The sequence below is a fragment of the Grampus griseus genome (genome assembly GCF_964374135.1).
Source record: "Grampus griseus genome assembly, chromosome: 8".
NCBI lineage: Eukaryota > Metazoa > Chordata > Mammalia > Artiodactyla > Delphinidae > Grampus > Grampus griseus.
This window is the reverse complement of record NC_139002.1, coordinates 96,704,736-96,731,644: the sequence shown is the minus strand read 5'-3', so window position 1 is coordinate 96,731,644 and position 26,909 is coordinate 96,704,736. Positions and strand designations below refer to the sequence as shown.

General features: G+C 61.8%; 3 protein-coding genes across 12 annotated transcripts in view; 1 reads left to right on the top strand and 2 right to left on the bottom strand.

Annotated features, from left to right (window-relative positions):
• Positions 1 to 1,481: 1,481 nt before the first annotated feature.
• On the top strand, positions 1,482 to 2,918 carry CHRM4 (cholinergic receptor muscarinic 4; the record flags this gene model as incomplete). Its single annotated transcript, XM_082660505.1, has 1 exon — positions 1,482 to 2,918. The coding sequence occupies one exon, from the start codon at positions 1,482 to 1,484 to the stop codon at positions 2,916 to 2,918; it is 1,437 nt and encodes a 478-aa protein (XP_082516631.1).
• Positions 2,919 to 4,279: 1,361 nt separating this feature from the next.
• MDK (midkine) lies at positions 4,280 to 6,671 on the bottom strand. 3 transcript variants are annotated; one of them, XM_082660354.1, is made up of 6 exons: positions 6,482 to 6,671; positions 5,851 to 5,927; positions 5,535 to 5,702; positions 5,258 to 5,419; positions 4,838 to 4,903; positions 4,280 to 4,566 (listed from the first exon to the last, which is right to left on the bottom strand). In XM_082660354.1, the coding sequence occupies exons 2-6, from the start codon at positions 5,924 to 5,926 to the stop codon at positions 4,541 to 4,543; spliced, it is 498 nt and encodes a 165-aa protein (XP_082516480.1). In that variant the 5' UTR covers position 5,927; positions 6,482 to 6,671; the 3' UTR covers positions 4,280 to 4,540. The 3 variants fall into 3 exon arrangements, with proteins under 3 accessions (XP_082516480.1, XP_082516479.1, XP_082516481.1); XM_082660353.1 differs by lacking the exon at positions 6,482 to 6,671 and adding an exon at positions 6,216 to 6,305; XM_082660355.1 differs by lacking the exons at positions 4,838 to 4,903; positions 6,482 to 6,671 and adding an exon at positions 6,216 to 6,305.
• Positions 6,672 to 7,568: 897 nt separating this feature from the next.
• Positions 7,569 to 26,909, bottom strand: part of DGKZ (diacylglycerol kinase zeta) — a gene marked incomplete at its 5' end in the record, with an annotated part of 32,522 nt that continues 13,181 nt past the window's right edge. For 2 of the 8 annotated variants that reach the window (XM_082661322.1, XM_082661323.1), the window contains 30 exons: positions 7,569 to 8,371; positions 8,619 to 8,718; positions 8,957 to 8,990; positions 9,068 to 9,188; positions 9,660 to 9,703; positions 9,969 to 10,000; positions 10,856 to 10,995; positions 11,544 to 11,584; positions 11,721 to 11,790; positions 11,881 to 11,960; positions 12,066 to 12,166; positions 12,318 to 12,517; positions 12,816 to 12,927; positions 13,016 to 13,089; positions 13,190 to 13,252; positions 13,416 to 13,471; positions 13,665 to 13,743; positions 14,194 to 14,334; positions 14,424 to 14,537; positions 14,624 to 14,684; positions 14,788 to 14,870; positions 15,163 to 15,258; positions 15,533 to 15,604; positions 15,704 to 15,820; positions 15,928 to 15,999; positions 16,865 to 16,933; positions 17,332 to 17,388; positions 18,597 to 18,674; positions 18,994 to 19,089; positions 19,384 to 19,492. In XM_082661322.1, coding sequence (XP_082517448.1) covers positions 8,255 to 8,371; positions 8,619 to 8,718; positions 8,957 to 8,990; positions 9,068 to 9,188; positions 9,660 to 9,703; positions 9,969 to 10,000; positions 10,856 to 10,995; positions 11,544 to 11,584; positions 11,721 to 11,790; positions 11,881 to 11,960; positions 12,066 to 12,166; positions 12,318 to 12,517; positions 12,816 to 12,927; positions 13,016 to 13,089; positions 13,190 to 13,252; positions 13,416 to 13,471; positions 13,665 to 13,743; positions 14,194 to 14,334; positions 14,424 to 14,537; positions 14,624 to 14,684; positions 14,788 to 14,870; positions 15,163 to 15,258; positions 15,533 to 15,604; positions 15,704 to 15,820; positions 15,928 to 15,999; positions 16,865 to 16,933; positions 17,332 to 17,388; positions 18,597 to 18,674; positions 18,994 to 19,089; positions 19,384 to 19,492 — 2,629 coding nt within the window. In that variant the 3' untranslated portion in view covers positions 7,569 to 8,254. Of the gene's footprint in view, positions 8,372 to 8,618; positions 8,719 to 8,956; positions 8,991 to 9,067; positions 9,189 to 9,659; positions 9,704 to 9,968; positions 10,001 to 10,855; positions 10,996 to 11,543; positions 11,585 to 11,720; positions 11,961 to 12,065; positions 12,167 to 12,317; positions 12,518 to 12,815; positions 12,928 to 13,015; positions 13,090 to 13,189; positions 13,253 to 13,415; positions 13,472 to 13,664; positions 13,744 to 14,193; positions 14,335 to 14,423; positions 14,538 to 14,623; positions 14,685 to 14,787; positions 14,871 to 15,162; positions 15,259 to 15,532; positions 15,605 to 15,703; positions 15,821 to 15,927; positions 16,000 to 16,864; positions 16,934 to 17,331; positions 17,389 to 18,596; positions 18,675 to 18,993; positions 19,090 to 19,383; positions 19,493 to 19,788; positions 25,630 to 26,909 lie in introns of those variants that run through there. The other 6 variants (XM_082661321.1, XM_082661325.1, XM_082661319.1 and 3 more) reach the window with 6 other exon arrangements.

The window sequence follows — 26,909 nt, the reverse complement described above, 5'->3', positions numbered from 1 at the left end:
ACCGGTGGGCCGAGGGGTACCCTCAGGGGCTGGCCACAGGCTCCCCTGCTGCAGCCCCTCTCTTCCCTCTGGTACACTCGCTCACCCTTTGGGTTCCCTGTCAGGCCTTGGGGAGGGCACTGGCCCCTGGGAAGCCGTGTGTGTCTTTCCTCAGGTGATGGGCCCTTTAGGCTTCTGATTCTTCACAGGTCTTAGCCCCTAGCTGCTGACAGACCCCAGCTACCCTTGCACTGCATCCCCACGCCCTGGGGACGGGGGAGGGCTCCGGGAGGGGATGCCACAGTGGCACTTCCTCCTCCTCCTTCTTGGATTCCTAGTTCCATGTCACCTCTTCTGGTCCTCTGGGAAGACTTCCCCAAGGTGGGATCACTGGCTCTTGTGGCTCTTTGGGCCTCCCTCTACCAGAATCCTTAGCTCTGGGACAGCAACATGAGATCAAGGAGCTGTGGAACCTCGGGCAGTTTATTTAACATCTCCGTGCCTTACTTTCCTCATCTGTTAGTAAAAAATAACAGTATCTGGGACTTCCCTGGCGGTCCAGTGGTTAAGACTCTGTGCTTCCACTGCAGGGGGCTTGGGTTCATTCCCTGGTTGGGGAACTAAGATCCTGCGTGCCGAGCCACATGCCACCCCCCCCACCAAAAAAAAAAACCAAAAAAAAAAACCCCCACCAAAACAACACGGTATCTACTTCATAGGTTTGTTATGAGGATGAAATGAATGAATACTTATAAAAAGTGTAGAAAGTGCCCGGCACTGAGTAGACAATAAATGTTAGCTGGTAGTATATATTCTTGCCTTTGTCCCTAGTGCCTTCTGTAGGGATTGGAGGGCAGGTCCCTGGTAATGTTTGGTTAAGAAATGACCAAATGGGTAAATGAATGAATACCTCTGACCAGAGCCACATACTGATATCTGGGACCTCTCTTCCCCCCACCCCTCCACCCACACTGGCCTTCTGTCCATGCCTCACACATGCCTCAGGGCCTTTGCTCTCGCCATCGCCCTTGACTAGGCCACTCTCTGCAGCTCTTCTTGTGGCTGCCTCCTCCTCCTCATCCCGCTCACCTCCTCGGAGAGGCCTTCGCTGATCATCTGACTCACTCACCATCACCTGCCCTTGTTTTCTTTCCAGCACTTTTTTGTGGCTCACATGCTTGTATGTCTCCCCTGCTAGGGTTGTAAGCTCCGTGAGAGTGGGGCCTGCGTGTGTCTCCTTCATTCTGTAACCCCAGCATAACCCCAGCGCGTACAGCAGTGCTTGTACAAGAGTAGGCACTCAATAAAGGACGAATGACCGAATACAGGAGGAAGTGATGGGACAGAGTTCTCTAAGGATGGAGTTCTGCAGGATGGTGATGCTCCTCTGTCGCCTTGACTCCAGTGTACCCCACCTCACCCCTCTAGTCCACTTCAACCATTCACCCCTCTCCTCTCTCCTTCCTCCTCCAGACACTGCCCGCCCACTGCTGCTAACCAAAATGGCGAACTTCACACCGGTCAACGGCAGCTCGGGCAACCAGTCTGTGCGCCTGGTCACGTCAACCCATAACCGCTATGAGACAGTGGAGATGGTGTTCATTGCCACGGTGACAGGCTCACTGAGCCTCGTGACTGTCGTGGGCAACATCCTGGTGATGCTGTCCATCAAGGTCAACAGGCAACTGCAGACGGTCAACAACTACTTCCTCTTCAGCCTGGCATGTGCTGATCTCATCATAGGCGCTTTCTCCATGAACCTCTACACCGTGTACATCATCAAGGGCTACTGGCCTCTGGGTGCCGTGGTGTGTGACCTGTGGCTGGCCCTGGACTATGTGGTGAGCAACGCCTCGGTCATGAACCTGCTCATCATCAGCTTTGACCGGTACTTCTGCGTCACCAAGCCCCTCACCTACCCCGCGCGGCGAACCACCAAGATGGCAGGCCTCATGATCGCCGCTGCCTGGGTCCTGTCCTTTGTGCTCTGGGCACCTGCCATCTTGTTCTGGCAGTTTGTGGTGGGCAAGCGGACGGTGCCAGACAACCAGTGCTTCATCCAGTTTTTGTCCAACCCGGCGGTGACCTTCGGCACGGCCATCGCTGCCTTCTACCTGCCTGTGGTCATCATGACGGTGCTCTACATCCACATCTCCCTGGCCAGTCGCAGCCGAGTTCACAAGCACCGACCCGAAGGCCCTAAGGAGAAGAAGGCCAAGACCCTGGCCTTCCTCAAGAGCCCCCTGATGAAGCAGAGTGTCAAGAAACCGCCCCCAGGAGAAGCTTCTCGGGGGGAGCTGCGCAACGGGAAGCTAGAGGAGGCCCCTCCACCGGTCCTCCCCCCGCCGCCACGCCCAGTGGCTGACAAGGACACCTCCAATGAGTCCAGCTCGGGCAGCGCCACCCAGAACACCAAGGAACGACCACCCACAGAGCTGTCAACCACAGAGGCCACCACGCCCGCCACACCTGCACATCCCCTGCAGCCACGGACCCTCAATCCGGCCTCCAAATGGTCCAAGATCCAGATTGTGACGAAGCAGACAGGCAACGAGTGTGTGACAGCCATCGAGATTGTGCCTGCCACGCCGGCTGGCATGCGTCCGGCAGCCAACGTGGCCCGCAAGTTTGCCAGCATCGCCCGCAACCAGGTGCGCAAGAAGCGGCAGATGGCAGCCCGGGAGCGCAAGGTGACTCGGACCATCTTTGCCATTCTGCTAGCCTTCATCCTCACCTGGACGCCCTACAATGTCATGGTCCTGGTGAACACCTTCTGCCAGAGCTGCATCCCTGACACGGTGTGGTCCATTGGCTACTGGCTCTGCTACGTCAACAGCACCATCAACCCGGCCTGCTATGCCCTCTGCAATGCCACCTTTAAAAAGACTTTCAGACACCTGCTGCTATGCCAGTATCGGAACATCGGCACTGCCAGGTAGGCAGGTAGGGGTGCCACTGGAGGTGCTGGTGTGCACTGGGGACCACGTGTCAGCTGCTGCCAGGGAGAGATGCGGAGGCGCTTCTCAGTGTTCACGTTTGCCGAAGAGAACTGACGTTCCCGAGACCCCGTGAGCCTCAGGAAGAGGCTCCGGCTGGATTCAGAGACCAGGTCTCTGCTCAGGCCGAAGAGGATCAGCCCCAGGAAGTGACCAAACTGGACAGTCTGACCCATCGCTCTTGTCCTGCCTCAGGGAGCTGGGGAGCACTGGCCTATGTGGGCACCTGCCCCACTGTGACCAGCCAGCGTGGCTGAAAGAACGGACATCTGGAGGGGAGCAGAGCCCAGCACCCCTCTGGGAGGAGCAAAGGGGCCAATGCTTGGGAAAGGAGGCTCAGGGAGGGAAGGGTCCCCCATCCTGCTGTAATCGGTGCTTTCTGCCCCCCTGTACCCCGCATGTAGGCTCAGCCTCCTCTTCCTATATCTCTCTCCAGGGGCAGAAGTCTCCCCTTGCTGCAGCTACTCAGCAGGGCTCTGGTTGGGTGGGCGGGTCAGTGGGTGAGCTGGCTGGAGGCCAGGCAGAGGGGGCTCGGAGCACCCCCTACGGCACTACCCTGGCCACGTTCAGGATGGGCTAGCAGGGAGATCAGGGGTTCACTCAGAAACTGGGGCCTGGCCACCTACCTCCCCAGGCTGAGCTGAGTGGCCCCTGTCATTCTGGAGAGTTGCCTTCCCTCCCCAAGGAGAGGGCTTGGCTCGGGTCACACACAGTGAAGGTGGGACTGTGGTGAGTGGTATTCACGGCTGGCCTCTGCAGCACGAGGGACGCCCTGGTGGGTCACCAGGGAGAAAATGGGGGTGGACTTGACCCACACACAGGCTTCAGTGACAGTTGGGGCAGGGCTGGTGAGGCAGGCAAGCGACCCCCATCTCTCCTCTCCCAACTGATAGAACCTTCTGGATTGGCAGTGGGCTGGACCAAAAAACCTTTACCTGGGGGAAACTGCGATGGGGGGAATCCGTTCTAGTGTATCCTGGGTTCCCTCCCCCAGCCCTGGCCCCTGGAGAAACAGGACTGAGAGGCTCAGGGGACTTGATGGGGGGCACCCTTCCAGGGGTCAGTAGGGGGCCCTGGAAGAAATTTTCATAACCATTTTTTCTCCATGAGCTCTGGGGGGCACTCACCGCCAAGTCTTCCACCCCCTGAAAGCCACCGTTCCCTCCAGCCCTCTCTTTCCTCCATTCTCCCACCTCCAACAAATCACCACAGCAAACTTCCTGGGAAGGGGCTTTTATATATTAAAAGAAAGCTTTTATTGGGGAAAAAAAAAAAGACATTTATTTATTTCTTAGTAATGGCATCATTGGGGGAAGAAGAAAAGTGGGTACAGGGGAATCAAATCCCTTTGGACGAGGCTCAAGCTGCCTAGCATCCCTTGTCCCTCCCCACTTTGGGCACTTGGGGTGGGTGTGGGCAAGTGGAAGGGAAGAAGCAGGGCATGATTGATAAAGCTAATGAGTAGGCAAAAGGCACTGGTGGGTTATATCCTGGGCCGGGAGAGGGAGGGCGTGGGCCAGGCCTCCGAGTGAAGCCAGGGGCTCCTTGGCATCCAGGCCTGGCCGCTAGTCCTTTCCCTTCCCTTTCTTGGCTGTAAAACAAGAAAGAAAGACTGCATTAGCAGGGTTTGGGTGACCCACTGGAGACCCCCTTCCCCCCAACACAGACATTAGAGAAGAGAAAATTCTGCCCCCTGGTGGTTCTCTATCAGCTAGCCTGGAAGCCCGTGGGACAGGACAGCCATTATGATGCTGGACATTCCTCACTCCCCCCAGCTTAGACTTTGGGGATCAGAAAACCTTCAAGTTCCCGGTCTCAATCCTGGTCCCAGCAGCCCTGGACAACAGCCTCAGTCCCCTCACCTGAGAAGTGGGCAGATTCCACTCTGCCCTGTTGGCCTCCAGGGCTGCTGTGAGTCAGGAATGAAGCTAAGGGAAAGAGGAAGTAAGGACTGTGAAGTCCTTCCCATATAGAAACTGCCCCCACCTGCTGGAGAGATGACAAAGCCAAGCTGTCCCAGTACGATTTCCCTGAATCCCAAGCCAAAGGCTCCAACAGAACAGCTGACTTTGTCCTTACTTGAGCCAGGATTTCAACCTCCCGAGCACCCTCTGCGGGGGCCCTCAGTACTGCCCACCTAAGGTGTCTCTACCTACAGGAAAACCCGGTACAGACACGTCAAAAATTCACTGGCCAGGATCCAAAACTTCAGGCTTTACCCACTCCCTTCACAGGTAGGGGCAGCCACCTGTGATGACCCCATCCCTGGCCCCTCTGCTAACCTTTGGCCTTGGCTTTGGTCTTGGGGGTGCAGGGCTTGGTCACACGGATGGTCTCCTGGCACTGGGCATTGTACCGCGCCTTCTTCAGGGTGCCTTGGCGGGCTTTGGTGCCTGTGCCCCCATCACATGCCCCCCAGTTCTCAAACTTGTACTTGCAGTCGGCTGGCGGGAGAGTGCCCGGGTCAGAGCTGGATGGCCTGTGGCCCCCTCCACGGGTCTGCTCAGGTCCCCGTGAGGCTGGGCCCCCTGCCTACCCTTCGCCTGCGCCCCACCTCACCTCCAAACTCCTTCTTCCAGTTACAGGGGACCCGGCACCGGATGCGTTGCGTCTGGGCCCCGCAGGTGCCCTCGCGGAAACCCACGCCGCAGTCCTTGCTGCTGGGGGTGCAGGGTCCCCAGATCCACTCCGCGCACTCGCTCCCCGGGCCTCCCTTCTTCACTTTGTCTACAACGCATGGGGAACACAGCTCAGGACCCGGGCCAGGAGAGACTCACTCGGAGACCCCTTCCTGGAGTCCCGGGCTCGGAACCGAGGCTGCCGGCCTCACCTGCCCGGCTCCAGCCCTCCTTAAACCCCCCACCCTCCATATCACCTTTCTTTTTGGCCACCGCGGAGGTGAGCGCCAGCAGGGCGAGGAGGGCGAGGAGGAGGAAGCCTCGGCGCTGCATCCTGGGGGTAGAGCACGGGTCAGAGTCCTCACTGGGGGCCGCAGGCGTGAACCTCCCACCCCCTTTCCCCAGTTTCCAGGCCCAAAGGGTCGGGCTGCTACTGCGGTGGCGGCGGACTTGGGGGGCTGGCCCCTCCCCGCCAGCCGGGGCGCACAGCGGGAGGAGTCTCCCCAGGGGCCGCCTGGAGCCCAGGACTCAGCTCAGACCCCCACCCCGCCTCCAGCCCCCAGATCGGCAGCGGCCGAGGAGCCGAAGCCGCCGCGCGCCCTCCGGGGCCCCGCACGCTCACTCGCTCGCTGCCCGCGCTGCTTCGCTCCCTCCCGCGCCGGGCCCGTCCCGCTCCGGCCGCCGCGGCCCCTTTTGTCTCCAGAACCGGTCTGAGCCGGTCACATGGGCCCCCGCCCCCTCCCCCCCACCGACGAAGGACCTGCCCCGCCCCCTCCCCTCAAACCCGCGCCGCCCCCCGACCCCGGCGTCCCCGCCTCCGCTCCCTCCCCGAGCCCCCCGCGCCTCTACCCCCTCTTCCCGCCGCTCGGCCCCACACCCTCGCCTTGCCTCGTCTCGCCCGGCCGGTGCCCTCCGCTTTCAGACGCCGGGCTCTCCTGGCGTCCCCATCCGCAGCCCCGGGTCTCCGTCCTGTCCCGGCACCCCCTGTCCCCAGTCCCCAATCTCGCGCTCCCTCGGCCCAGGCCCCTGTTTGCCGTCCCCGCCCTCTGCCCCCTCCTCGGGGCCGTCCCCTTTCCCCTCTGGACGCCAGCTTCCCTTCATGGCCACGGAGCTTTAGGTGGAGACCAGGAGGGAGCACGGAGCCCCGGGTGTGTCACAGGTCCCGGCGCGGGACCCGCCTTCGAGCCTGTGTGCGGCTCTGTCCGTCGAGCCCCGGGTGCAGTGATTAACCCCGTCGAGGCCCCGCTCCGCTTTCCAGGGCCCGCTCGACTCTCAGCGCCCCTTAGATGCTGGGGAAGGAGCGCCAGCCCCCGCCTCGGGTCGCTTCACCAGATCTGCAGTGAGATGCTCTGCTCAGTGTCGGGATGGGGCTCGGACGGGGGACCCCAGAAAAGCGCACGGGTCGGAAGGGCGCGGAGGCCACTGCGCCTTTCTCCACGCGCAGGTTGGCGGGCGCGCGGGGGGCGGGGGAGCTGGGGAAGGAGGAGCCCGCAGGCCTGGATTTGGTTAAGATTTAGAGCCGACAGCAGCCGTCTGAGAAGTTCCAGACGCGGCCCGGCAGCGGCTGCAAACGCCCACCCCTTCTGAGCCTGGAGGCTCAGGGATCACCTCATCCGATACCCTAAACAGCGAAAGCAGTTGAGGCCAGGAGGAGGGGGTTTGCCCCAGGCCATAGGGCGACCCGGCCCAAGAAACCAAGCCTCGCCCCCGTTCCACCTCTTTCACTTTCATTGTTATCTTCCCCGCGGGAAGCGGGAAGCAGGAGGAAATCAGCTCCTCCCCCGGCCACGACCAGCACGGCAGCCAGGCAGAGGTCAGGTCCCGGGCAGCCCCTCGGACCCCACCCCGAAACAGGAGCCAGGATCCCTCGAAATGAGTCTGGGTCTGGGTCGACGGTGTCCAGTCCCCCACCCGGAGGATAGCCCAGCAGATCCCACCACTTCTGGAAGACCTCCCCCACAAAAAAAGAAAAGCGGAAAGGAAAAAAAATCCACTTTACTGAGTCACACCCAGCTGTAAACATGTCACCGTGAAAGCCCCCACCCCCACCCCCCAGGCCACACAGTCGGAGGTGAAATGACTGGGTTTGGGAGGAGGGTCACCGGGTAGGTGCTAAGCAGGGCAGCGGGCAGGCAGATGCAGCAGGCTCCGTGTATTCGGGAAGAAGCCCTGGGGGCGGGGGTGGGGGGGTGGTGTCAGGGTGGGAGAGGGGCCCAAGCTCCCAGGAGCCTCAGAGTGAGGGTCCTCAAGGACCCGGAGGCTTAGGAAGCGTCTTCCTGGGGGCTCCCTCACAGGGCCTCAAGGCCCTCTGCCCTCCGGGCTGTGGGCCCTCAACTCCAGGGCACCCACTGCAGGGAAGGTGAGGGCCCCCCCAGCCCCCCCAATGGTCTGCCCAGCCCAGTCCAGTCTCCTGGTCCCCTGTGAGCCTCTGGGTTAGGCTGTGGCCTCAGGGGGCCGGGTGAGACCCCACCCCAGCCCCTGGCCCCCAGCTCCTCAGAGTCCAGCCCTAGGTCTGGGCAGCTCCACAGGGAGCAGCACAGGGCTCCTTCCCTGGGTCCTGGGTTCCGGGTCCCTCTGTGGCCCTCCGCCTGGAATGTGGCAGTGAGGTGGGCGAGGAGGGGCTGGTCCTCTGGTGGCCCGTCGCCCTGCTGCGCAGCGGCCTCACACAGCCGTCTCCTGGTCCTCCCGCTGGATCATCTGGTAGTGCTGCCGGTTCTCCAGGTACGCGGCCAGTTCCGTGTCCTGAGCCCTCTCAGCCCGCTGCCGGGGAGTGTCGCCCTGGATGAGGGGGGGCTGCCATCACCTCAGGGATCTGTCGGCCCCAGCAGGCTTAGAAGACGGGGGCTCTTCCCTCGGGAGCAGCCAACTCCTGCTGGCTCAGGTTCTCGGGGTCTGGACTGTGCTGGCTGAAGGACAGCTTTGGATCCCCGGAGGCGGCCCTCCCCCAGACCCCCCTCTCCCCGGGCTGGAGTTTGGGAGAGGTTTGCTTGCGTGGATCCCCTGCCTGCCCTGCTAGTCTGCTCACCTGCTGGTCTGTCTTCATGAGAGAGGCCCCGGCCTCCACGATGTAGTGGCAGATGGTACGCTGGCCCAGGGCTGCGGCCTGGTGCAGACAGGTCTCCCCGCTGGGGGAACAGGGGCTGGCTGTGGACCCCATCCAGTCCTCTGAGCCCTCCTGTCTCCCAAAGGCCATCAGAAAGGGCAGGAAGTTCAGGGTCCTGGGGCAAGGGGGGGGGTGGCCCAGAGGATGACAGATGTGACCAGGAAGGGTTTATGGGCTCTGACAGGACCAAATGGGAGGGGCTAGATAAAGACGGGACAGTTTCCAGGGTAACTGGGGTCCTGCACTGCCCGCATACTCACTTTTCCTCCACAGCATCAAGGATCTCTGTGGGGGCTGGAGAAGGGGGGGGGGGAGTCAGAGAGGCCTGGCAGCCTCTCCCTCCTCCCAGGGGCCCCAGTGGCACAGCTCACCATGGTCCAGCAGGTAGCGGACCACCTCCTTGCTGCCAGTGCTGACAGCGTGGTGCAGGAGCGTGCGGCCCCGCTCGTCCCGGTGCATGAGGTCACCCCCGGCTCGGTGCAGCTCCTGGAGCTGGGGGCAGGAGGCAGAGCAGGGCTGGGGCTCCTCAGGGCCACCCTGCTTCCAGCCACAGAAAGGCCCCCCAACTCACACAGGCCCCAGGCTCCCTAGGGGCCTCTGGGGGTCTTTCTGGAGCGCAGGGGAGACACAATGGGCTTCTCTCACCCCAGGTGCCCCTGGACACCCTGGGAGCACTGACGACCGAGCCTTGGAGCCTGCGGTTCCTCTAAGGCTCGATCCTGTCTGAGCACCAGGGACAGGCAGAATGAGCTAGGAAGCCCCTATGCGGGGACACCGATTGTGGGCTGGACAGGGATGGGGGGCATGGCTGACTGGAACCACCACACGGAGGCCCCACAGAGGCCCAGGCGACGACAGATGACCGCACCTCAACAGATCAGCTCTTGGCCCAGCCCAGAGGCTCCACTCCCCAGGGCCTGAGGGGGCTGCCAAGGGGAAGAAGCCCGAGCCTGGCACTAGTACCTTACAGAAATCGTTCCTCTTGGCAGCCTCGATCAGCTCTTCACCTGCACAGAACACCTGCCTGTTACTCTCTGGCGCTGGACGCCTAGGCATGTGTCGGTGTGTGAACATACGTCTGAGGTACTATTGTGCAGAGAAGGGGGCCTGTTGGGGCACGTATGCCAAGGGCTGTGGGCTCACGGTGACTGTGACGTAGCTGTGTTCTTGTGAGGCTGCGTATGGGCTCCACCCCACCCGACCCCACCACCCCACCGAACCTCGGTCTTAGGACCAGGGAGGAAACAGGGGCCCTGCAGGGAGAGGCCTCACCTGTAGGGGGTGCAGCATCCCCCGGCAGTGACCTGCAAACAGAGCAGGATGAGATGTGGCAGGGCTACAGGTGACATGGCTACAGCACGGGCCCAGCCTGTTGCCCTCCCCAGCCCCAACCCGGGGCGCCCTCTGTCCTTTCAACAGTTTATTGAGTGCCTCCTATGTGTCAAGTGATGTTCTGGGCACTGGCAACACAGCAGTGAACATGGCGGGTGGAGAACTTGCTCTCAGGGAGCTTACATTCTAGTCAGAGAGACAAACAAGTAAACAAATAAATAAGGTATTTTGAAACAGCAGGAAGTGCTACAAAGAATAGGAGACAGGGTAGTGTGACTGAACAGCAACTTCAGGTGGGGCTCCTGGGAGACCCTGAGGAGGAAACACCCAAGCTGAGAGATGAATGGAGGGGCAGCTCTGTGAAGATCGGGGAGGCAAGGAGAAGTCCAGAGGTGGGCAAACTTGTGCCTTAAAGAACCCAGAGGCGAGTGCGGCTGGACTGTGGTGATGGAGCAGGGAGGGCGCTGGTGGGGTCAGAGACCACCAGGCTCAGGCTGCGTGGGATGAAGTGACCAGGTACAGGGGGAGGGCACATTGACTGCAGGGTGGGTGCTGGGGAAGAAGGTTCCAGGCTTGGGGGAGAGAGCAGGAGGCCAGGGGCTCCGTGGTGTGCTCAGACGCGGCGGGCAGATGGTGGGGTGGAGGGCTGGCAGGCTGGGTTCAGTTTGCTGACTGTGGGTCAGTGGGGAGGGGCCAGTGGGGACCGCAGGCAGCTGGACGTGCGTCTGACACTCAGGGAAGTGGCTGGGGCGAAGACAGGGCTTGAGGAGCCGCTGCCTTACGGGTGGGATTTACAGCCAGGGCACTGGCTGAGGCCTGGGACTCACCGGGGCCTGGGTGAGCAGGGCGAGGTGGGGAGAGGGGAAGAGGGGGTTGGGAGGTCGGGTCGGGCAGACGCCCCCAGCAGCTCAGGGTCCAGGATATAAATCTCATCCTGTGCGATCTCGGTCACGTAGTTGAGGTGTTCCTGCGGGTGGGGAGGTCAGGGCCGAGAGTCAGGGCCCTGCAGGGTGGCCGGGGTGGTGGTGAAGGGGCTTCCAGGCCAGGAGACCTGGAGAAGCCTCTGCTGTGAGCAGGAATGCTGACAGGAGGCAGGCGGGCCAGTGGCCCTGCCAGTCCCCTGTGCCCTCCCCCATTCTCCTCTCCTCTCCTCTCCTGCCACCCAAGCCCATACCCTGACCTCCACACAGTGGGCCCCCCAGCTGGCCAGCCCCTTTCTACTGCTAAGCGTTTACCCAGGTGACCAGGCCTCTGGCCAGAAGTGCCTTTCCTTCCGTGTCTGGATGGATGACAGCTGTGCCGTGAGGGCCGCCCCCACCCCACCCCAACCCAGCGAGCCCTGTCCGGGCACACGGGCTCCCTTCTCCCGTAAGCACCATCCCTGTGCACGGCCCAACCGCGGACACTATGGGACACAAGGACGGCTGTACCCAGCTGTGGAGGGTGGCCTAGCAGGACAGGGGACACTGGGGCCCTGGAGCCGGCGGCGGACGGAGCAGGACGGCGAGTGCTCACCTGGGCCCTGTCGATTCTGTAGAAGCGGCTAGCAGTGGTGGCTGTGGGGAGAGACGTGGCTGAGGAAGGGGGCCCTTGTCCAGGCCTAGGTCTTCTGCCGCCCCACCTAGGACCCCCAAGGGAGGGGGCAGGACACGGCCCGGGACCACCCTGAGCTGGCCCTTCGGGGCCACTCACCATCCAGGAAGCACCACTTGGGGGAGAGTTTCTGGCACGTCGGAGACTTGGCTCCAGCACCTTCGGGCTCCTGTCGAGAGAAGCAGAGGCCGGGGCTGGGGGTGACCAGAACCCGGGGCAGGAGGGGGCAGCCCAGGCAGGCCCCAGACCTGCTCCTCACCTGCCTGAGCCTCTCGATGTGGGCGCGGCACAGCTCCAGGTCGCTGTCTCCCGGGACCACCACGGTGCCCAACGGCACGGCTGGAGGACAGAGCGGCTGTCAGCAGCTGGCTGCGCTGCCCCCCACCGCCCTGCCCTCAGGGGACCCGGCGCTCCTCGGCGCCCCCAGCCCCGTTCGCCACTCACAGGCCTCTTTGAGCTGCTCCTTGTCATAGTGCAAGGCCTCGTAGTCGTGCATGCTGACCCTGCTCACCTGGATCCGCAGCTGCTCCGGCACTGGCTGCTGGCTGCGGGCGGGGCGACCACACAGCACTCGGCCAGGGCTCTCCTGGGCTTCCCGTCCCCGCCAGGCACCGAGCCACGTGCCCCACCCAGCTGCCTCGGGGGACTGTGAGCCTCCTTTCCAGATGGGAAAACCGAGGCTGGGGAGGGGCATACTCGCTGTGCAGGGGGGCGGCGCTCCGCCGCTTGGCCTTCTGCACCATGGTGGCCTGGTTGCGCAGGGAGATGCGGATGCATGAGGCTGCGAGCTTGCAGGGCTCACCATCCACCTGCACTGGGATGGCCTTAGACGTGGTGAGCAGCACCTCTCGGCACTGTGTCAGCCGCTCGCCGTGCCCGCCCACCTGCAGTGCTGCCTGTGGGCGCGAGAGGCTCAGGCCAGGGGCCAGGGGGTGGCAGGACCTCAAGCTCTGCTTTTCCCAGGGATGCTCTGGCCAAAGTGAGAGTGACCCCCCGCCCCATGGAGAGCAGACGGAGGGTGAGACCCCAGCCAGAGAAGGAGGTGAGGGTCAGCTCTCCTGTCCTGGCCAATGAAGGAAGTTTGGTGACTGCCCCCCCCTTCCATCTCGGGGCCAGGCTCCGGGGCACTGTGGGGACAGGGCCGGGGCAAAGCAGGGCCGGGGCTCTAGATGGTCCCCGTGCTGGCTCACTCACCAGGGATGTCATGGTAAAGCCAATAACCTCGAGGTAGCCATCATCATGCCGCTGGGGCTCAAAGTCATGGTGCTCCCCAGGGTGGCCCCAGGGCATGGTGCCCGCACAGTACCTGGAGGGGAGGGCACCACAATGGGCTTCAGAGGACAGGCGTGCAGGACAGAGGCAGCAGGGCCCACACAGAGCCCTTCCCTCCTCACCTGGGGATGTTCAGGAAAACAATGCACTGGGGTTTCAGGTCCTGAATCTTGGGGGTCAGGTCAGTCCCGTCACACTGGAGGCGGGAACGGTGGAGGGTGTAGAGGGTATATGTACCCAGGTGGTCTCCCTTCCACTGGGCCCGCCCACCCTGCCTGCCAGCATGGCCCACTCACCACCACGCGGATGTGCTTGGCCAAGTCCTTGGAGCTGCCCATCAGGAAGTCGGAGAAGGCTGTCTGTGGGAGACAGAGGGCGTCACCATCTGGTGACAGGTAATTGCCTTCACCGCTGCCACGCAGGGGTCCTGCAGCCTGGGAGACACAGGTGGGCAGGGGGCACAGGCGGTAGAACAGGTGGGCATGGGAATGGTGGGGCATAGCTGGCAGACCCCAGACTCACCCCGGCGTAGAACATCTTATTCCGAAAGCGGCTGTTGAATTTCTCTGGGTTGGCCTCTGGGTGGTGACAAGAAATAGGGGACAGTCAGTTGTTCTGAGCCTGCTGGGGCTTCCCAGGCTGGGGTCAAGAGGGAGGGTTGAAAATGAATGCCTTTTACTGGGAAGGGCAAGATCTGGTCCTCTCGGGGACCCCCTCCTGTATCCCTCCCTCCCCAGCCTCCCCAGGCCTCCTCAGCAAAAGTCTGCCAACCTCGAGACTCGTGAAACTCCAGGGTGACGTGGGCATCAAAGCCCAGGCTGAAGTAGTTGTTGAAGACATCCAGCGGCAGCTGGAGAAAGGCCAGGGACGGGCATGAGGGCTGGCCGGCTCAGCCCCCGCGTTTTCAGCCCTTTCCCACACAGTCACGTCCACCAGACAGCTCTGCCCCCAGCCCACCGGCCTCGGCCCTGCCGTCTGAGCTCCCGGGCTAAGTGCCCCGCGCACAAGGGCACCCCGTGCCCTGCTGGCCCCTTCTTCCCATAGCCCTCCCCCCGACGGGCCGTGTTCTGCAGGAGCCCCACGAGAGCCGGGACTTGGTTTTGCTCGCTGCTGAGAACAGACGGTGCCCGGCAGTAGCAGGTTCTCAGTAAACATGTGCTGAGTGGCTGAGTGACAGCTACCTCGTGAGGCGAGTACCGTTACTCCCTCCTCCTGTGAAGAGGTCGAGGTCTGGAGACACCAAGAGTCACCCTGGGTCCCAGGATCCCAGACACCCCCGGCCCTGCCCCGGCCGACCCACCCGGTCGGTGGCCCCCTCATCTCGCTCCTCAGGCCCCGCCTCGGGGTTGGGCTCAGCACGGAGGTCCCAGCGGTCCAGCTGCACCACGTTGCCCTCCTCTACGTGGGAGAGGATCTTGGACACGGGCTCATCGGTGTAGCCCTGGGGGGAGGCAGGAACTGAGCCCCTCCGGGGTCTGGGCCTTCCCTGCTGCCCCGCCTTCCCCAGCTCCCTGCCCTGTGGGCACTCACCCCACCCCAGTTGAGGGTGCGGGCCAAGTCGTTGCCGGTGCCCAGGGGCAGGATGGCGACGGGTGGCGGTGGTTTTAAGCGCAGCTGGTCCAGGGTGGAGAGGATCCAGCCGACCTGCAGCGGGCAGAGCACGAGAGGCCAGGTCAGAGTGCGAGGCCAGGGCCGGGCCGGGCCGGGCTGGGAGGGGCAGGAGCGCTCACCGTGCCATCGCCCCCACAGGCCAGGATCCGCAGGTTGTGCACCCGGCGGTACATCTCCAGCCTGGGGTCAGAAGACAGGAATGGGGTCAGGGTCCGCGTGCTGTACCCCGAGCGCCAGGCGAGCCCCTGCCACCATCCCCACGAGAGCCCTGGCAAGTACTTACGCCTCCTTGGGCCCTCCCTGGCTCAGGTCAAAGACTTGCCGGGGATTGAGGTACCAGAGGAAGGACTGGATGATCTTGGCGCCCTGTGGGAGACCAGGAGCCGACAGGGACGGGGCGGCGGGGGGCGGGGGGGAGGCAGTCAGGGGTGGCGGGCTGAGGTGAGGAGATGCGTGGGGAGAAGGGTGGGAACTGTGGGAACAAGGCCTAGGCAGGGGCGAAGGGTGGAGACAGAATTGGATTTTCTCAGCGTCCCTGGGAAAGAGGAATGGGGCAGAAGCTGCAACAGAACCTGGGAACAGCTGCTGCGGGGAGGGCCGTGAGCTTGACCCCATCCCTCCCCCAAGGCGCTCGGTGGAGAGGGCAGGCTGTGGGTACCTGGTTGCCCCCACTCTTGGGGTTCACGAACACCAGCAGGGGCTTCATGAGGGGGGACGGGGTGGGCCTGATGATGAAGGGTCTCCAGCGGCCCTCCTTGGAGACACAGAGAGCCCATAAGGCTCTTTCCTGTCTTGGCAGACCCCGCCCCCGTTCCCTTGTGATCACACCGGGTCACACCTCACAGTGGGCCTGGCCATAGAGAGGCACCTCGGATCTGACCTCTCACCTTCCTCAGGGCCGCAGAGCCCAAACTGACCCACTGGTGGCCGAGCTGGCAGCATCAGCCCAGGGGGCTCAGCATCCCCCCAAACAGGCCCCTCTCTCCTGTTCCCCCCCCTCCAGCTGCCCACCTGGTCCCAGGTCTAACCTCAGGCCCTTTCTTGCTAGATTTCCTCTTGAAGGATGCCCTCTTTTTCTTCTTGCTTGCCTTGAGGGTATTCTGCAAGGGAAGCAAGGATGTTGGTGACAAGGTGGGTGGGCCCAGGTGGCTGGCAGACCCTAGGTGTCTGCGGGGGTCAAGGGTGCGGGCAGGACTCACCTGGGGCCTGCGGGCACGGAGGATCCAGGTGGGTGGGATGACCACGGCGGCGTGGACCCCCAGGGAGCACGGCTCCTCGATCTGCTGCAGCATGAAGCAGGACACCTTGCTGTGGTACTAGAGGGGGTTGGTTGGCGTGGCTGAGCCAGACCCAGCTGAGACCCGGGACCCCCAACCCAGCGCAGCCCGGGGGCCAGCCCGCAGGTAGGGCGAGCAGCACTCACGGCTTGCTTGCACCAGGAGCAGCTGATGGCCACGATCTCCTTGCTGTGGAAGGTGAACTTCTGCTGGAAGCCCTAGGGCGCACAGGGTGATGAGGGCAGCCGGGACCCAGCCTGGAGCAGCAGACCCAGCCCCCTTCCGGTGCCACCCTTTCTCCACCCAGGGCAATGGAGCACGTTTTTTAAAAATAAAAGAACTGTAAAATGAGTCCCTAGGGTAGGGAGGGAGGCTGAGCCAGGTGCCCACAACTCTCTTTAGTTAATTGCGTGATCTGCTGCAAAGGGGTCCACAGCTAACTCCTGCCTGATTCCAATCCCTCCTTCCTGACCCAGGCCCGCCAGGCCCGCCAGTGCACTCTGAAAGTTCTTTATGGTACCGATCACATTCATTCCTGCTCATTCCACACACGTTCCTCGCGGGCCTGCTGTGTGCCCCACACTGCTGGATACTGAGTGGACGGAGGAAAGAGGGACCTCTCAGAGCCTGAACTTACTGAGGGAGCAGACAAGAAGCAGACAATAAATAAGTCAACGAAACCACAACCACTGTGGACTGTGCTCAGGAAGCCCCCTGCAGCCTGTCTGGGAGCCACATCCTCCTCTAGGAGGACAGGGACCCGCTACCCAGCTCGGTGCTTGCCACCCAGCAGGCCCTAAACATGCATCGGCTGAGTTAATGAGGGAAAAAGTCTATATGCTTCTCAAAGGGCTCACTCGCGACTTCAGAGCAGCCCAGAGACGCTGCTCTAGAAGGCTTTCCTCCCTGCCCTCCTGCTCTGCCCAGGGACCTGGCTGCTCTGGAACTGGCTGGGCACTGCAGCCAGGCTGAGAGTGAGCCCTGACCACGGTCAGTGATGGACGGGCCACACGAGGCTCAGGGGCCGTAGGGCCTGGGGCCAGTGGGCAGCAGGCTGGCCAACTTCCTTGGGCAGGGCCTCACCTTCCCACAGTGCCGACACTTGCCATCCTGGCGTCGCCTGTGTACCCAGTGGTGCCGCACAAAGGTTGGCTGGCGGAGGAGAGAAGCGTCACCGGAGTAAGTGAGGGGTGGAAGCTTTGAACGTGGCCTGTGCCCCTCAATATATCAACAGTGAGGGGCAGGGGCTGCAGGACGCTCTCTGCAGTCCTGTGTGTGAGAAGGGGCTGAAGACTCCTCCCGTGGCCCAGAGGTCAGGGCTCAGAGGAAGTACAGAGAGGACTGGGAGGCACAAGAGGTAGGCGGTGCCCTACCCCATCTGCAGGCAGGGCCAACTGGGCCTTCCCCTTTGAGACCCTCAGAGCCTCAGCCCTGTACCTCCCTGGGCCCCAGAGCCGCCTAGAAGGAGCTGAGCCCCTGGTGACACTCTGAAGACACTGCAGAGAGGTCCACTCAGGAAACCTGGGGCCCTAACTACCCTGGGCACTTACCTCACGGACGTTCCTGGAGCCTGATTCACGGAAGGATGGCTTGCAGCGGAAATTTATCTGTGAAACATGAAATGATCACCAAAACATCAGAACCTCCCTTCGTGGGGCCAGGCATATGGCCACCCCCTTCAGGAAGGCGTCACTCAGAGGCATCCTTGCAAGGTAGGGATAGCCCCCAATTATCCTGGGAGCCCTGAGAACGTGAGACACCTCTTCTCAGAAGCCCTCCTACATCCCCGCTCCTCTCCACTAGCCAGAAGGAATCTTTCCTTCCTCTGCCCAGTGTTCTGGGATGCGGGAGACAGCAAGCTCTGTATCCGTCTCCCCCACTAGAACAGCACCAAGGCTTACCCCTCCTCCACCTTTCCTCACCCTCCAGCACTCCCGACTCAGGCACATGCCTGCAGCCCAGTCCTCGCTTGCTGACTGGTCCCTGGAGATGGTTAGCTCATTTGTGAAATCCTGGTTTGATTTTCACCTTAGGGGGTGGTGTGATGGGTCTATAGTGCCTGGGGCTACACTGGTTTCTCTTCTCCTAACTGTCCCTGCTTCAGCCTTAGCAGAATTGTAGGGAAACCTCACACTACGAGTTGGGGGGTCGGGGAAGCAGTCCATGTTAGCCTTGTTCATGCCATTGCTAGTCCTACGGGATTTCTCTTATGCTGGTCTGGGTTTCTGCTGCCTGGGGAGCACTGATGGGCCATGGCAGCCCTCCCACCCTCTGCCTGGACCCACCCGCCCAGCATTCCTTCCACCTCCCTCCCTGGAAGCACACGGCCCAGACGTGCCCCCAGCTGCAGACACACTGTGGACAGTGGTCCTTGGGGAAAGGTCTTTACAGTGGCAGCGTGGAGGGGACTGAGCCAGGCTTCAGGGCCGCACAGGACTGGCCCTGACACAGCTGAGTTGCACAGCTTCAGCAAGGCATGGCCCCTTCTAAGTGTTAGTTTGGGAACTGATAAAATGGTGTCTTGGTCATCATTCATTACTTCATCTGGTTGAGTAATAGTCTACAAGCCCCACTCTGTGCCAGGCTTGTTCTGGGCAGTGGAGTCACAGTAACAAATAGAGGAGGAGCCAGGATGCAAATGCAGGCACCTCAGCTCCAGGGTCCTTGGCTCTTCACCACTACGCACACTGGGGTACCCCCGGCAGGTGATGTTTGTGTAACATGAAAATGCGTGTACAGATACACACGTGTGTGCACTGGGAGGGCTTTAGCACCCAAAGGGGAGGGGCCGGAGAGCCTGAGCAACCACACTCACCTTCTCTAGCTGTTCAATGCAGGGGGTGTGCACCACAATCTTGCACGCTGCACACTTCCTCCGGGACACTGATTTCTGCTGCAGGAAAGAGAGGGCCCCTGAGGCACCAGGTAACTCCACCCGGGATGCTGCCCCAGGGCAGGCAGAGAACTCCTCGCACCTGCCCCAGCACAGCTGCCCACTGTGTGCACCGGGAAGCCCCAGCCCTGGCATCAGGACACAGCCCCATTCCTCTCACCATCCTCGGGCAGCCCACCGCAGGGGTGCTTAGGTGAGAGCCTTGTTTCCGCCTTCCCCTGGAAGGGCAGCAGCCTGTCAGGCCCACAGGAATCGGCCTACAGGCTTCTAGACCTGGCTCCACCACCAGGGGGCAGTGTGCTGCACAGAGCTCACTCACCAGCATCTTGGCTACACAGTACTGCTCTCCAACATAGCAGAAGTCCCCGGACACGTTGGTCTCAAACCAGATGTGCTCCCCATACGTCGCTGACTCCTAGACCACAGGATGAGCACGCTTAGTGCACCCCTGCCCTGCCCGACCAACCCTCCCTCTCCCAATACAAACCTGCTCCAGCTGCCACAATCTACTGTGCTCCATCCTGTTTTCCCCACTGTCCCTTGGCTTTAAGGCTTGGCTCAAACGTGGCCATGCCAGGTCTGCCCTGACCCCACAGGCCCACGGGCTCTTCTCGCAGCTGCCCACAGTACCCTCAACCCGACTGCTCCGTGGCCCTGAGCCCGGCGGGGACTGGTCCTCATTTGCCCCTTGCAGCTCCCGGCCACTCACGCTCCAGTCCACAGTGCTCCGGATCTGCCGCTCAGGCTCACTGCGCGGGGCCCCGGGAGCTGGAGGAGGGGGTGCCAGGTGCTGGAGGCCTGACTTGGTGATGGCTTTCCTACAGAAAAGGAGATAGCTGAGGCTAGCTGAGCACTCGGCGACTCTGCTTCCTTCCCCTCACCTAGGATCTCTGCCCTCACCGTGACCTCAACACCGGGTCAAGACAGGGATGGTGGTAGGGAGGGCAGAGGATGCCCTAAGGCAGCCCAAGACTCTGAGAGGATCCCCGAGGAGACTGGGCCCTCCTGAGAGTCCTGCTTGGCTTCCGAGCATGGCTCAGAGCTCTTCCCGAGCCGGGGGCCCTCAAGCCAGCCCCCGGAGGCCACTCGCCCTGCTGGCTGCAGCTATACCTACGCAAGCAGGGCACTCCAGGTCTGGGGTCCGGCTGACTTGCGCCGCAGGGCTACCTGGCGTCTGCGGGACAGCGGGCGCACGCAGGCAGGCATCCTGGGGCCAGCTGCAGTGCCCGAGGCTCTTCGGCCCCCCAGGCTGAGGTGCTGGCCTGAGGGCCGCTGCGGGCTGAGGGGCCGGTAGTAACCGTGCAGGCCCCAGAGGGCGCGGTCTTTCACCACGTCAGCGGGCAGCAGGTGGGAGGAGGCCCGGCGCCGGCGCCAGCGGGGAATGGGCAGCACGGGCAGGGCTCCCCGATGCGGGGATGGCCCCGGTCTCTTGGTGCCTGGCTGGGTGGCCGCCAACGACGCAACTGTCACATCCTCCTCCTGGACCCCCTCCTCCTCATCCATGCCCAAGAGCCCGGCCAAGAGCAGGGGTGCGCCCAGACGCAGGGCCCCAACAGTGGCAGGCTGCAGGGCAGGCACCTCATCCACGGTGAAGCGGGGGTTGCAGGCGGGGGGCGCGGTGCTGGAGCGCCGGCGGCTGGAGCGCGGGGCCCCCGCCCCACAGCCCAGGAGGCAGCCCTGGAGCTGTGCGCTGGAGCGGCGCCGCTGGACCAGCGAGGAGGAGGCCTGCCCTGCAGGCGAGCGGCGCCGGGCCTTGCCTGTGGGCAGCCCCACGCCGCCGGGCCGCCTCTGCCCCTCTCCAGGGCCTGGCGCCTTCCGCTGGAAGTGTCTCCTAAAGAAGGTCTCCATGGCAGGGGCAGGCGGGTGGCTGTCGGGTGGAGACCGGGGGCATGAGGAGCTGGGCCAGGCCACGGCGTACCCTGTGCCCGGGAGCCCCGTCACAGCCGCTGCCCTTTGAGCAGAGACGGGACACTTGGGAGGCATTGGGGGGGCGTCTGTGGCCTCTGAGCTCCATAAACGGGGTGCCTGGGGGTGCCAGAGGATCCAGCAGGGAGCCTGCACTCATCACTGTTCCCTGTGCGGCCCCAGGAGTGCTGGGTAGGAGGGGCTGCCAGCTCCCCATCTGGGATCCCCTGTCCAGGCACCATGATCCACCAAGCTCTAGCCCAAAGGGCTTCAAGTCCCTTGCCTGAAGCTGATGGAAAAGAAAAGAAAAAGGAAGGTGGAAGCCTGGAGCTGACCTAGACAGGCTGAGGGGCTGAGGGCAAGGCTTTTCCTCTCCTTAGGCCTTTGTTCTGCCAGCAACACAGGGCACGTTAGGCTTAGGTGTCCCCTCCCGGAACATGGCACCAACCAAGCCATGGTAAGAAAACGAGGCTCCCTGAAGAGAAATTCAGTCCTGATACGACCCCCTGACTTGCAGTCAGGCTGACAGTGGCACTAGAAATGGAGAGGATCTGACGTCTGCCTTGGGGATTGAAGGCCCCCCGAAAACTGGAGAGGCAGCTGCACAGGGAGAGAAGCCACCAGGGGGACTTTGTGTGGGAAGTCACGAGAGCCGAGACAGTGCCTCTGCCTCTGGGTGTGTGTGTGCTCTTGCTCTGAGGGGCCGACAGTAAGAACTTTTCTGGTCTTACCTTTCTGAAGAGGCACAGTAAGGACATTCCATGTGTGAAAATGCTGGATGATGTCAGAAAACCCTTCCAGCTCTGCTGCTGAGGAAGCCCATGAACTGCACCTTGACCTGGGGGCCAATGCTCGAAGCCCAAATGCTGAGAATTCCAGACACTAAGCTACCCAGAGCTCCTCCTGCAGGAGCCTTGGCGACCACCCTTGCTCACCCATCCTCCCTTGACCTGGTCTGAACACAGGCTCCGCTTCCTCTGCCAGCTCACCTACCCCCTGCCGCCCCTTCCGCACAGGCGGCTGGGAGGACCTGCGCCCTCACCTCCCCCTAACAGTGCGGGAGGGACAGGAAGCCTGGTATGCTTCAGGGGGGCAACGCCTCCAGAATTCCCAGGGACACCTGTGTCCTGCCATCAAGTACTCTCCTGGGCCCTGGCAGCCACAGGGATGTCTGAGTCACGGCCATGGGACACCTGCCTGGGGCTGACAGGAGAGATACTTCTGCTAGCTGAGGGCCTCTGAGAGAGAGTGGGAGCCCTGGACAAAAGGTGGAAGATGATGCGTCTGAGGAATCGGGGCTGGGCTGCATGTCCAGCGCCTACTCCTCCCATCCAACACCCCCACCCTTGATTTGCTACTGCCCTGTGGGTCCGGGCAGGCAGTGTCAGGCAGGGCCCTGGATGGCTGTGGAGGTACTGACACGGAGGCACCCATGCCTGGGGAAGCAGTGCTCGGGTCTGCCCAGCTCCGGGTCTCTGCCTCTTACAGTCTGCCAGCCTCTGCAGGTGACAGGGAGAAAGGCAGGAGAGCTCTTGGCTTCCTCCTAAAGTCAATGCCATCATGGCTTACGTTTACTGAGCACCCACCTGTAACAGGCACGGTTCTAAGCCCTCTGCAAACATGTGTACCATTTTATAAACCACAGCACCCTAGGGACATCCCTGGTGGCGTAGTGGTTAAGAATCCACCTGCCTATGCAGGGGACACGGGTTTGAGCCCTGGTCTGGGAGGATCCCACATGCCGCGGAGCAACTAGGCCCATGAACCACAAGTACTGAGCCTGCGCATCTGGAGCCTGTGCTCTGCAACAAGAGAGGCCGCGACAGTGAGAGGCTCGCACACCGCGATGAAGAGTGGCCCCTGCTTGCCGGAACTAGAGGAAGCAAAAAACAAAAAACCGCCTGCCAATGCAGGGGACACGGGGTCGAGCCCCGGTCCGGGAAGATCCCACATGCCACGGAGCAACTAAGCCCATGCGCCACAGCTACTGAGCCTGAGCTCTGTAGCCCGCAAGCCACAACTACTGAAACCTGCGCGCCTAGAGCCCGTGCTCCGCAACAAGAGAAGCCACCGCAATGAGAAGCCCGCGCACCGCAGTGAAGAGCAGCCCCTGCTCGCTGCAACTAGAGAAAGCCGGGCAACGAAGACCCGACGCAGCCAAAAATAAATAAATAAATAAAATTTAAATAAACAAACACATCACCCTAAAGAATAGATACTGTATCATGCCCCGTTCCTCATGGGAGACTGCGGAGGTAACTTGCCCAAAGTGCACAACTAGTCTGTGTGGAGCCGCTGCTGGAACCTGCCTCTACCTGAACCCCAAAGCCCGCGCCCCAGAGACGTGGCAGAGAGCAGGGACTTCCCTGCTGGGCCACGAGCTGGGACTAAGGTGGGATGCGGGGGAGGGAAGGGAGCCATAACAAGGACAGTAGCGGTCCCATTTACCCATCACCTACTATGCGACGGGCCCTGGGCGAAGTGCGTTCGTTTATCACCTCGTTTGGTCCTCACTACCACCACCTCCTGAGGCAGGATCGATGGCTCCATTACAGAGATGAGGAAACAGGCTTGAAGGGGTGCAGTAACGTGCTCCAAGATCCCTCGGCTGGTCAGCGGCAGGACTGGGACCTGAACCCAGGGCTGCCTGACGCAGGGTCTGCTCTGCACCCAGGAAGAGGAGCCTAAAGGCCCAGCTGCCCACTGCCCCAGGGCACTGGCTTGCCAGCACTGCCCCAGGGTGTCAGCTTTCCCTGCCCGCCTGGTCAGGCCGCCCTGTGACAGCTGCCCAGCCCGGAGGAGATTAGTCAGCCGAGCACACCGCCTGATGCGAGTGTCACCCAGAAAACAAAAGGCCACAGTCACTGGGGGTGGGGTGCGGTGCGGCAGCTGCTCTCTGGGTGGCAGTGAGGGCTGGACCCTGCCTACTGCCCCAGACCCACGACAAGAGGCGCCGGCAGGACGAGGTTGCCCGCACATCCGCCTCATGACACGGGGGCGACTTACAGGTGCTCCCCTACCGCGTTCGAGCCCACACACTGCCCCGGGGTCTCCTCAGGGGCCTGACGGTGCAGTCACTGCGAGCGGGGCGGGGCAGGCTAGGCCAGCCTGGCCTTGTGTGGCCACGTGCAAAGCCCCTCCCTCACGGGCCTCAGTCTCCTTGTTGGTCCAAGGAGGCAGTCAGCTGGCTGACCTGACGCCTTATGACAAGCTCTCCTCTAAGGCACCCACTCCTCTACGCTCCCCCCAGGCCCCATGCTTCCTGTTCCTCCCGTCTCCATAGAAACCTCTGTCCTCTGGTCAGCAGTGGCCTGACTCCTGACTTCCTATCTCTGCTGAGGCTTTTTCCTGGGTCTGCTCAGAAGCCCAGCCTGGTCTCAGGCCTGTCCCAGCCTTTCCCCTGCTTGGGCGTGGAGCTTCTCCCCACAGCACAGCTCCGAGTGGCAGCTTCTTGTCACCTCACGCTCTGTCACCTTCCACATACCACATGGTACGTGTAAAGGTCACCGGAGGACGCCCCACAGGGCTCTAACACCAACAGCAGAGCACGAATGGCTGCCCCTCAGCCTCCCAGTGGGGGACCTGGGGTAATCCTGTCACACCCGAAGGGAACAGAGTGGGAAAGGACTCACGGGCCCCGTCAACTGGCTGCTGGGAGCCTGGGGAGGACAAAGGATGCTACAGGGAGACACGCACAGTGGTGGCTGGCCATGCACCCCAGTGAACAGCACCGAGTGGGGCTGCAGGTGGCCAAGCTAAGGCAGCTGCCGGGGGTGAGCGGACACGAGTGCCTCAGCTTCATCGGCGACTGGCTAGGAAGCACAGGACTCTTGGCCTCCCAGCCAGACTGTCCCACACTCTATGTTAGCTTCAAGTGGAAAAGCCCATGAGCCTTGGCATCCTATATCTGCCATTGCTTTCCTGGGCTGACCAACTAACCTTTCTGAGTCTCAATTTTCTTATCTGAAAAATGGGGATGAAACGACCTAGTTTAGGAGGTTTGACATAAGGGAGGTTCGGATGAGATAACAGTAGAAAGTACCTGACTGCGGCTGGCAGAGAGGAGGGGCAGGGCAGGGCCTACGCCTATAGCAGACACCAGGGCGTGTGGATAGTGTCACCTCCTGGGGTCTGTCTCTGCCCACGGTGGGGGTGGGAACCCGGAAGGGGAAGCTGGAGCTCCCAGGATGGCCACCCCCATCCCCTGAGGAACAGAGCCTGGCAGCCAGAGCCGCCTGGGTGTCTGCTCCTGCTGTGATGAACGCCCTCTGCCCCTGGCACCAGGCCTGGCCCCCGGGGACCCCTCTGCTTCCAGAGGTGCTCACACAGGCCGCCCTGTGGGATTCAGTCAGAGTGCCCGTTCCACGCTGCGGACGGGCCCCTCACGCCCCTCTTCCCGGTGCAGGCTGGGAAGGGTGCCGTGTGGCCCCATTTCCAGCAGCCCCAGCGTCGGGGCCTGGAGCTGCTTCCCCAGGGTCTTGCTGCTCAGAAGCCACCTCTGGCTGCTTTGCTCCCACGGCCCTGAGGCTGAGGTCGGAGGGGAGGAGACGGGGACGGCTGGAAAGGGGGCCTGCCTGGGGCTGGTGAGGCAGGGTTCCTAGGTCTCTGTTCACTAAAAGGATCCTGCCCAAACCAAACCAAACCAAACCAGAATGCACAGCGGGGAGAGGTGGGCCAGGGCTGCATGGCAAAGGAGGCGACCAGGCCAGTCATGTTTACCTCAACAGGGTCCTGCCCTGGCTCGGGGACAGGAGCTCAGACAGGAGCTCGGTTGGCCTACGCTTTGCCGGTCCCTTTCCATCAGCTTCAGGAGCCTCGACTGGGGATGGTGGTGCCCGGGCCCGCCCTGATCCACCCCTCCCCAGGCCCAACCAGACAGATCCAGGAGGGAGGAAGCAGAAGGCAAGGAAGGGTTGAGGCAAGCCCCTTTGACCTGATCTGGAAGGCAGGGCGGCAGGCAGGAGGTGGGCCAGCGGGCTGGGGTCCTGGGGGGGGGGGCAGGCGAGCCCCGGCTCCCGCTCCAGCTCCGGGCCGGCCTCCGGCTGAGCAAGTCCTAGTTTGGGGAGTGAGCTGCTGTGGCTGCTCCCCTGCCCCTCCCCCTCGCCACCCTCCTCCCCCACGCCTGAGACGGCCGTTATGAAAATAACCCGATCGGTAAGTGACTGCACTTCCTCTCCCAGCAGTGCAAGCAGGAGGCAGTGGGCGGGCACACACTCGCGCACGAGCCTCGCCTCCTGGCTTCTCTTCCCAAAGTCCCCAGAGGCCGGCTGAGCAACAGCTCAGTAGCCTCCCCTCCACGCGGCCCCTGGTACAGCTCAGCCCCTGCCTCAGCTCCGGGAGGGTTGGGGGGAGAAGAGGCAGGTCACCCTACACCCTCTCGCACCCACTGGACAGGTATTCCGGGATCTGAGTAAAGCAGCTGAGACAGCTAAGCACCGGCTTCAGACAAAATAACCGCAAAAATAAGCATCTGTGGCGTGTTTCACGACTTACTGAGCACTTTTCCACAAGCACTGCCGGACAGGAGGCTTGTAACTCCCCTGTGCAAGGGGCATTTTGCTCCCAGCTGAACCCCCAGGGCAGCTGAGGCTCACGGAGGCCCGTGACTGCCCACAGCTCACAAGTGGCTGAGCGGAGCCTCCTGATCCTGGGTTTCCCAGCCCTGCCAAGGGGGCCTGTCAGATCCAGAAGCCAGCCAGCCCATGTCACACCCATCCTGCCTAGAACGCCACCCCTCCGTTAACACTCCTAGCCCCTAGGATCTAGAGTGGCAGCTCTCAAACATCCTGGTCCCAGGACCCCCTTACACTCTTAAAAATTATTGAAGCTCCCCAAACGGTTTTGTTTATGGGGGTTATAGCTATTAAGACTGACCATATTAGAAACTAAAGCTGAGAAATATTTAAAATACTATTTATTCATTTGTTGAAAAACAATAAACCCAGTAACTGTTAATATAAATAACATACTTTTATGAAAAATAAACTGTATCTTCTAAAACAGAAAAGTAGTGAGAAGGGTGGCATGTTTTAATTTTTGCAAATTTCTCATGTCTCGCTTAATAGAAGACAGCTAGATTTTAACATCTGCCTCTGCAGTCAATCTGTTGTGATATGTTGTTTCGGTTGAAGTACATGAAGAAAATTCTGCGTCCCACTGGCAGTCAGAGAAGGAAGGAGCATTTTAATAGCCTTTTCACGCAATTCTGGGTGTTCTTCTCTGCTACTACACCCAAATATGACAAGTGGTAGTTTCTTAAAGGTTAGTGGCCACGTGGAATCTGAACTTTTCACTGGTCTGTCTTGCATTCTGAATTTTGAAACATCAAGC

Bases quoted from the DNA above. Each gene is read 5' to 3' on its own strand.
- MDK (XM_082660354.1), bottom strand. From the start codon at position 5,926: ATGCAGCGCCGAGGCTTCCTCCTCCTCGCCCTCCTCGCCCTGCTGGCG. The intron at 5,420-5,534 runs GTGAGGTGGGGC...CTCTCCCGCCAG, and splicing joins CTGGAAGAAGGAGTTTGGAG to CCGACTGCAAGTACAAGTTT. The intron at 4,904-5,257 runs GTTAGCAGAGGG...TCTTTCCCTTAG, and splicing joins GACCAAAGCCAAGGCCAAAG to CTTCATTCCTGACTCACAGC.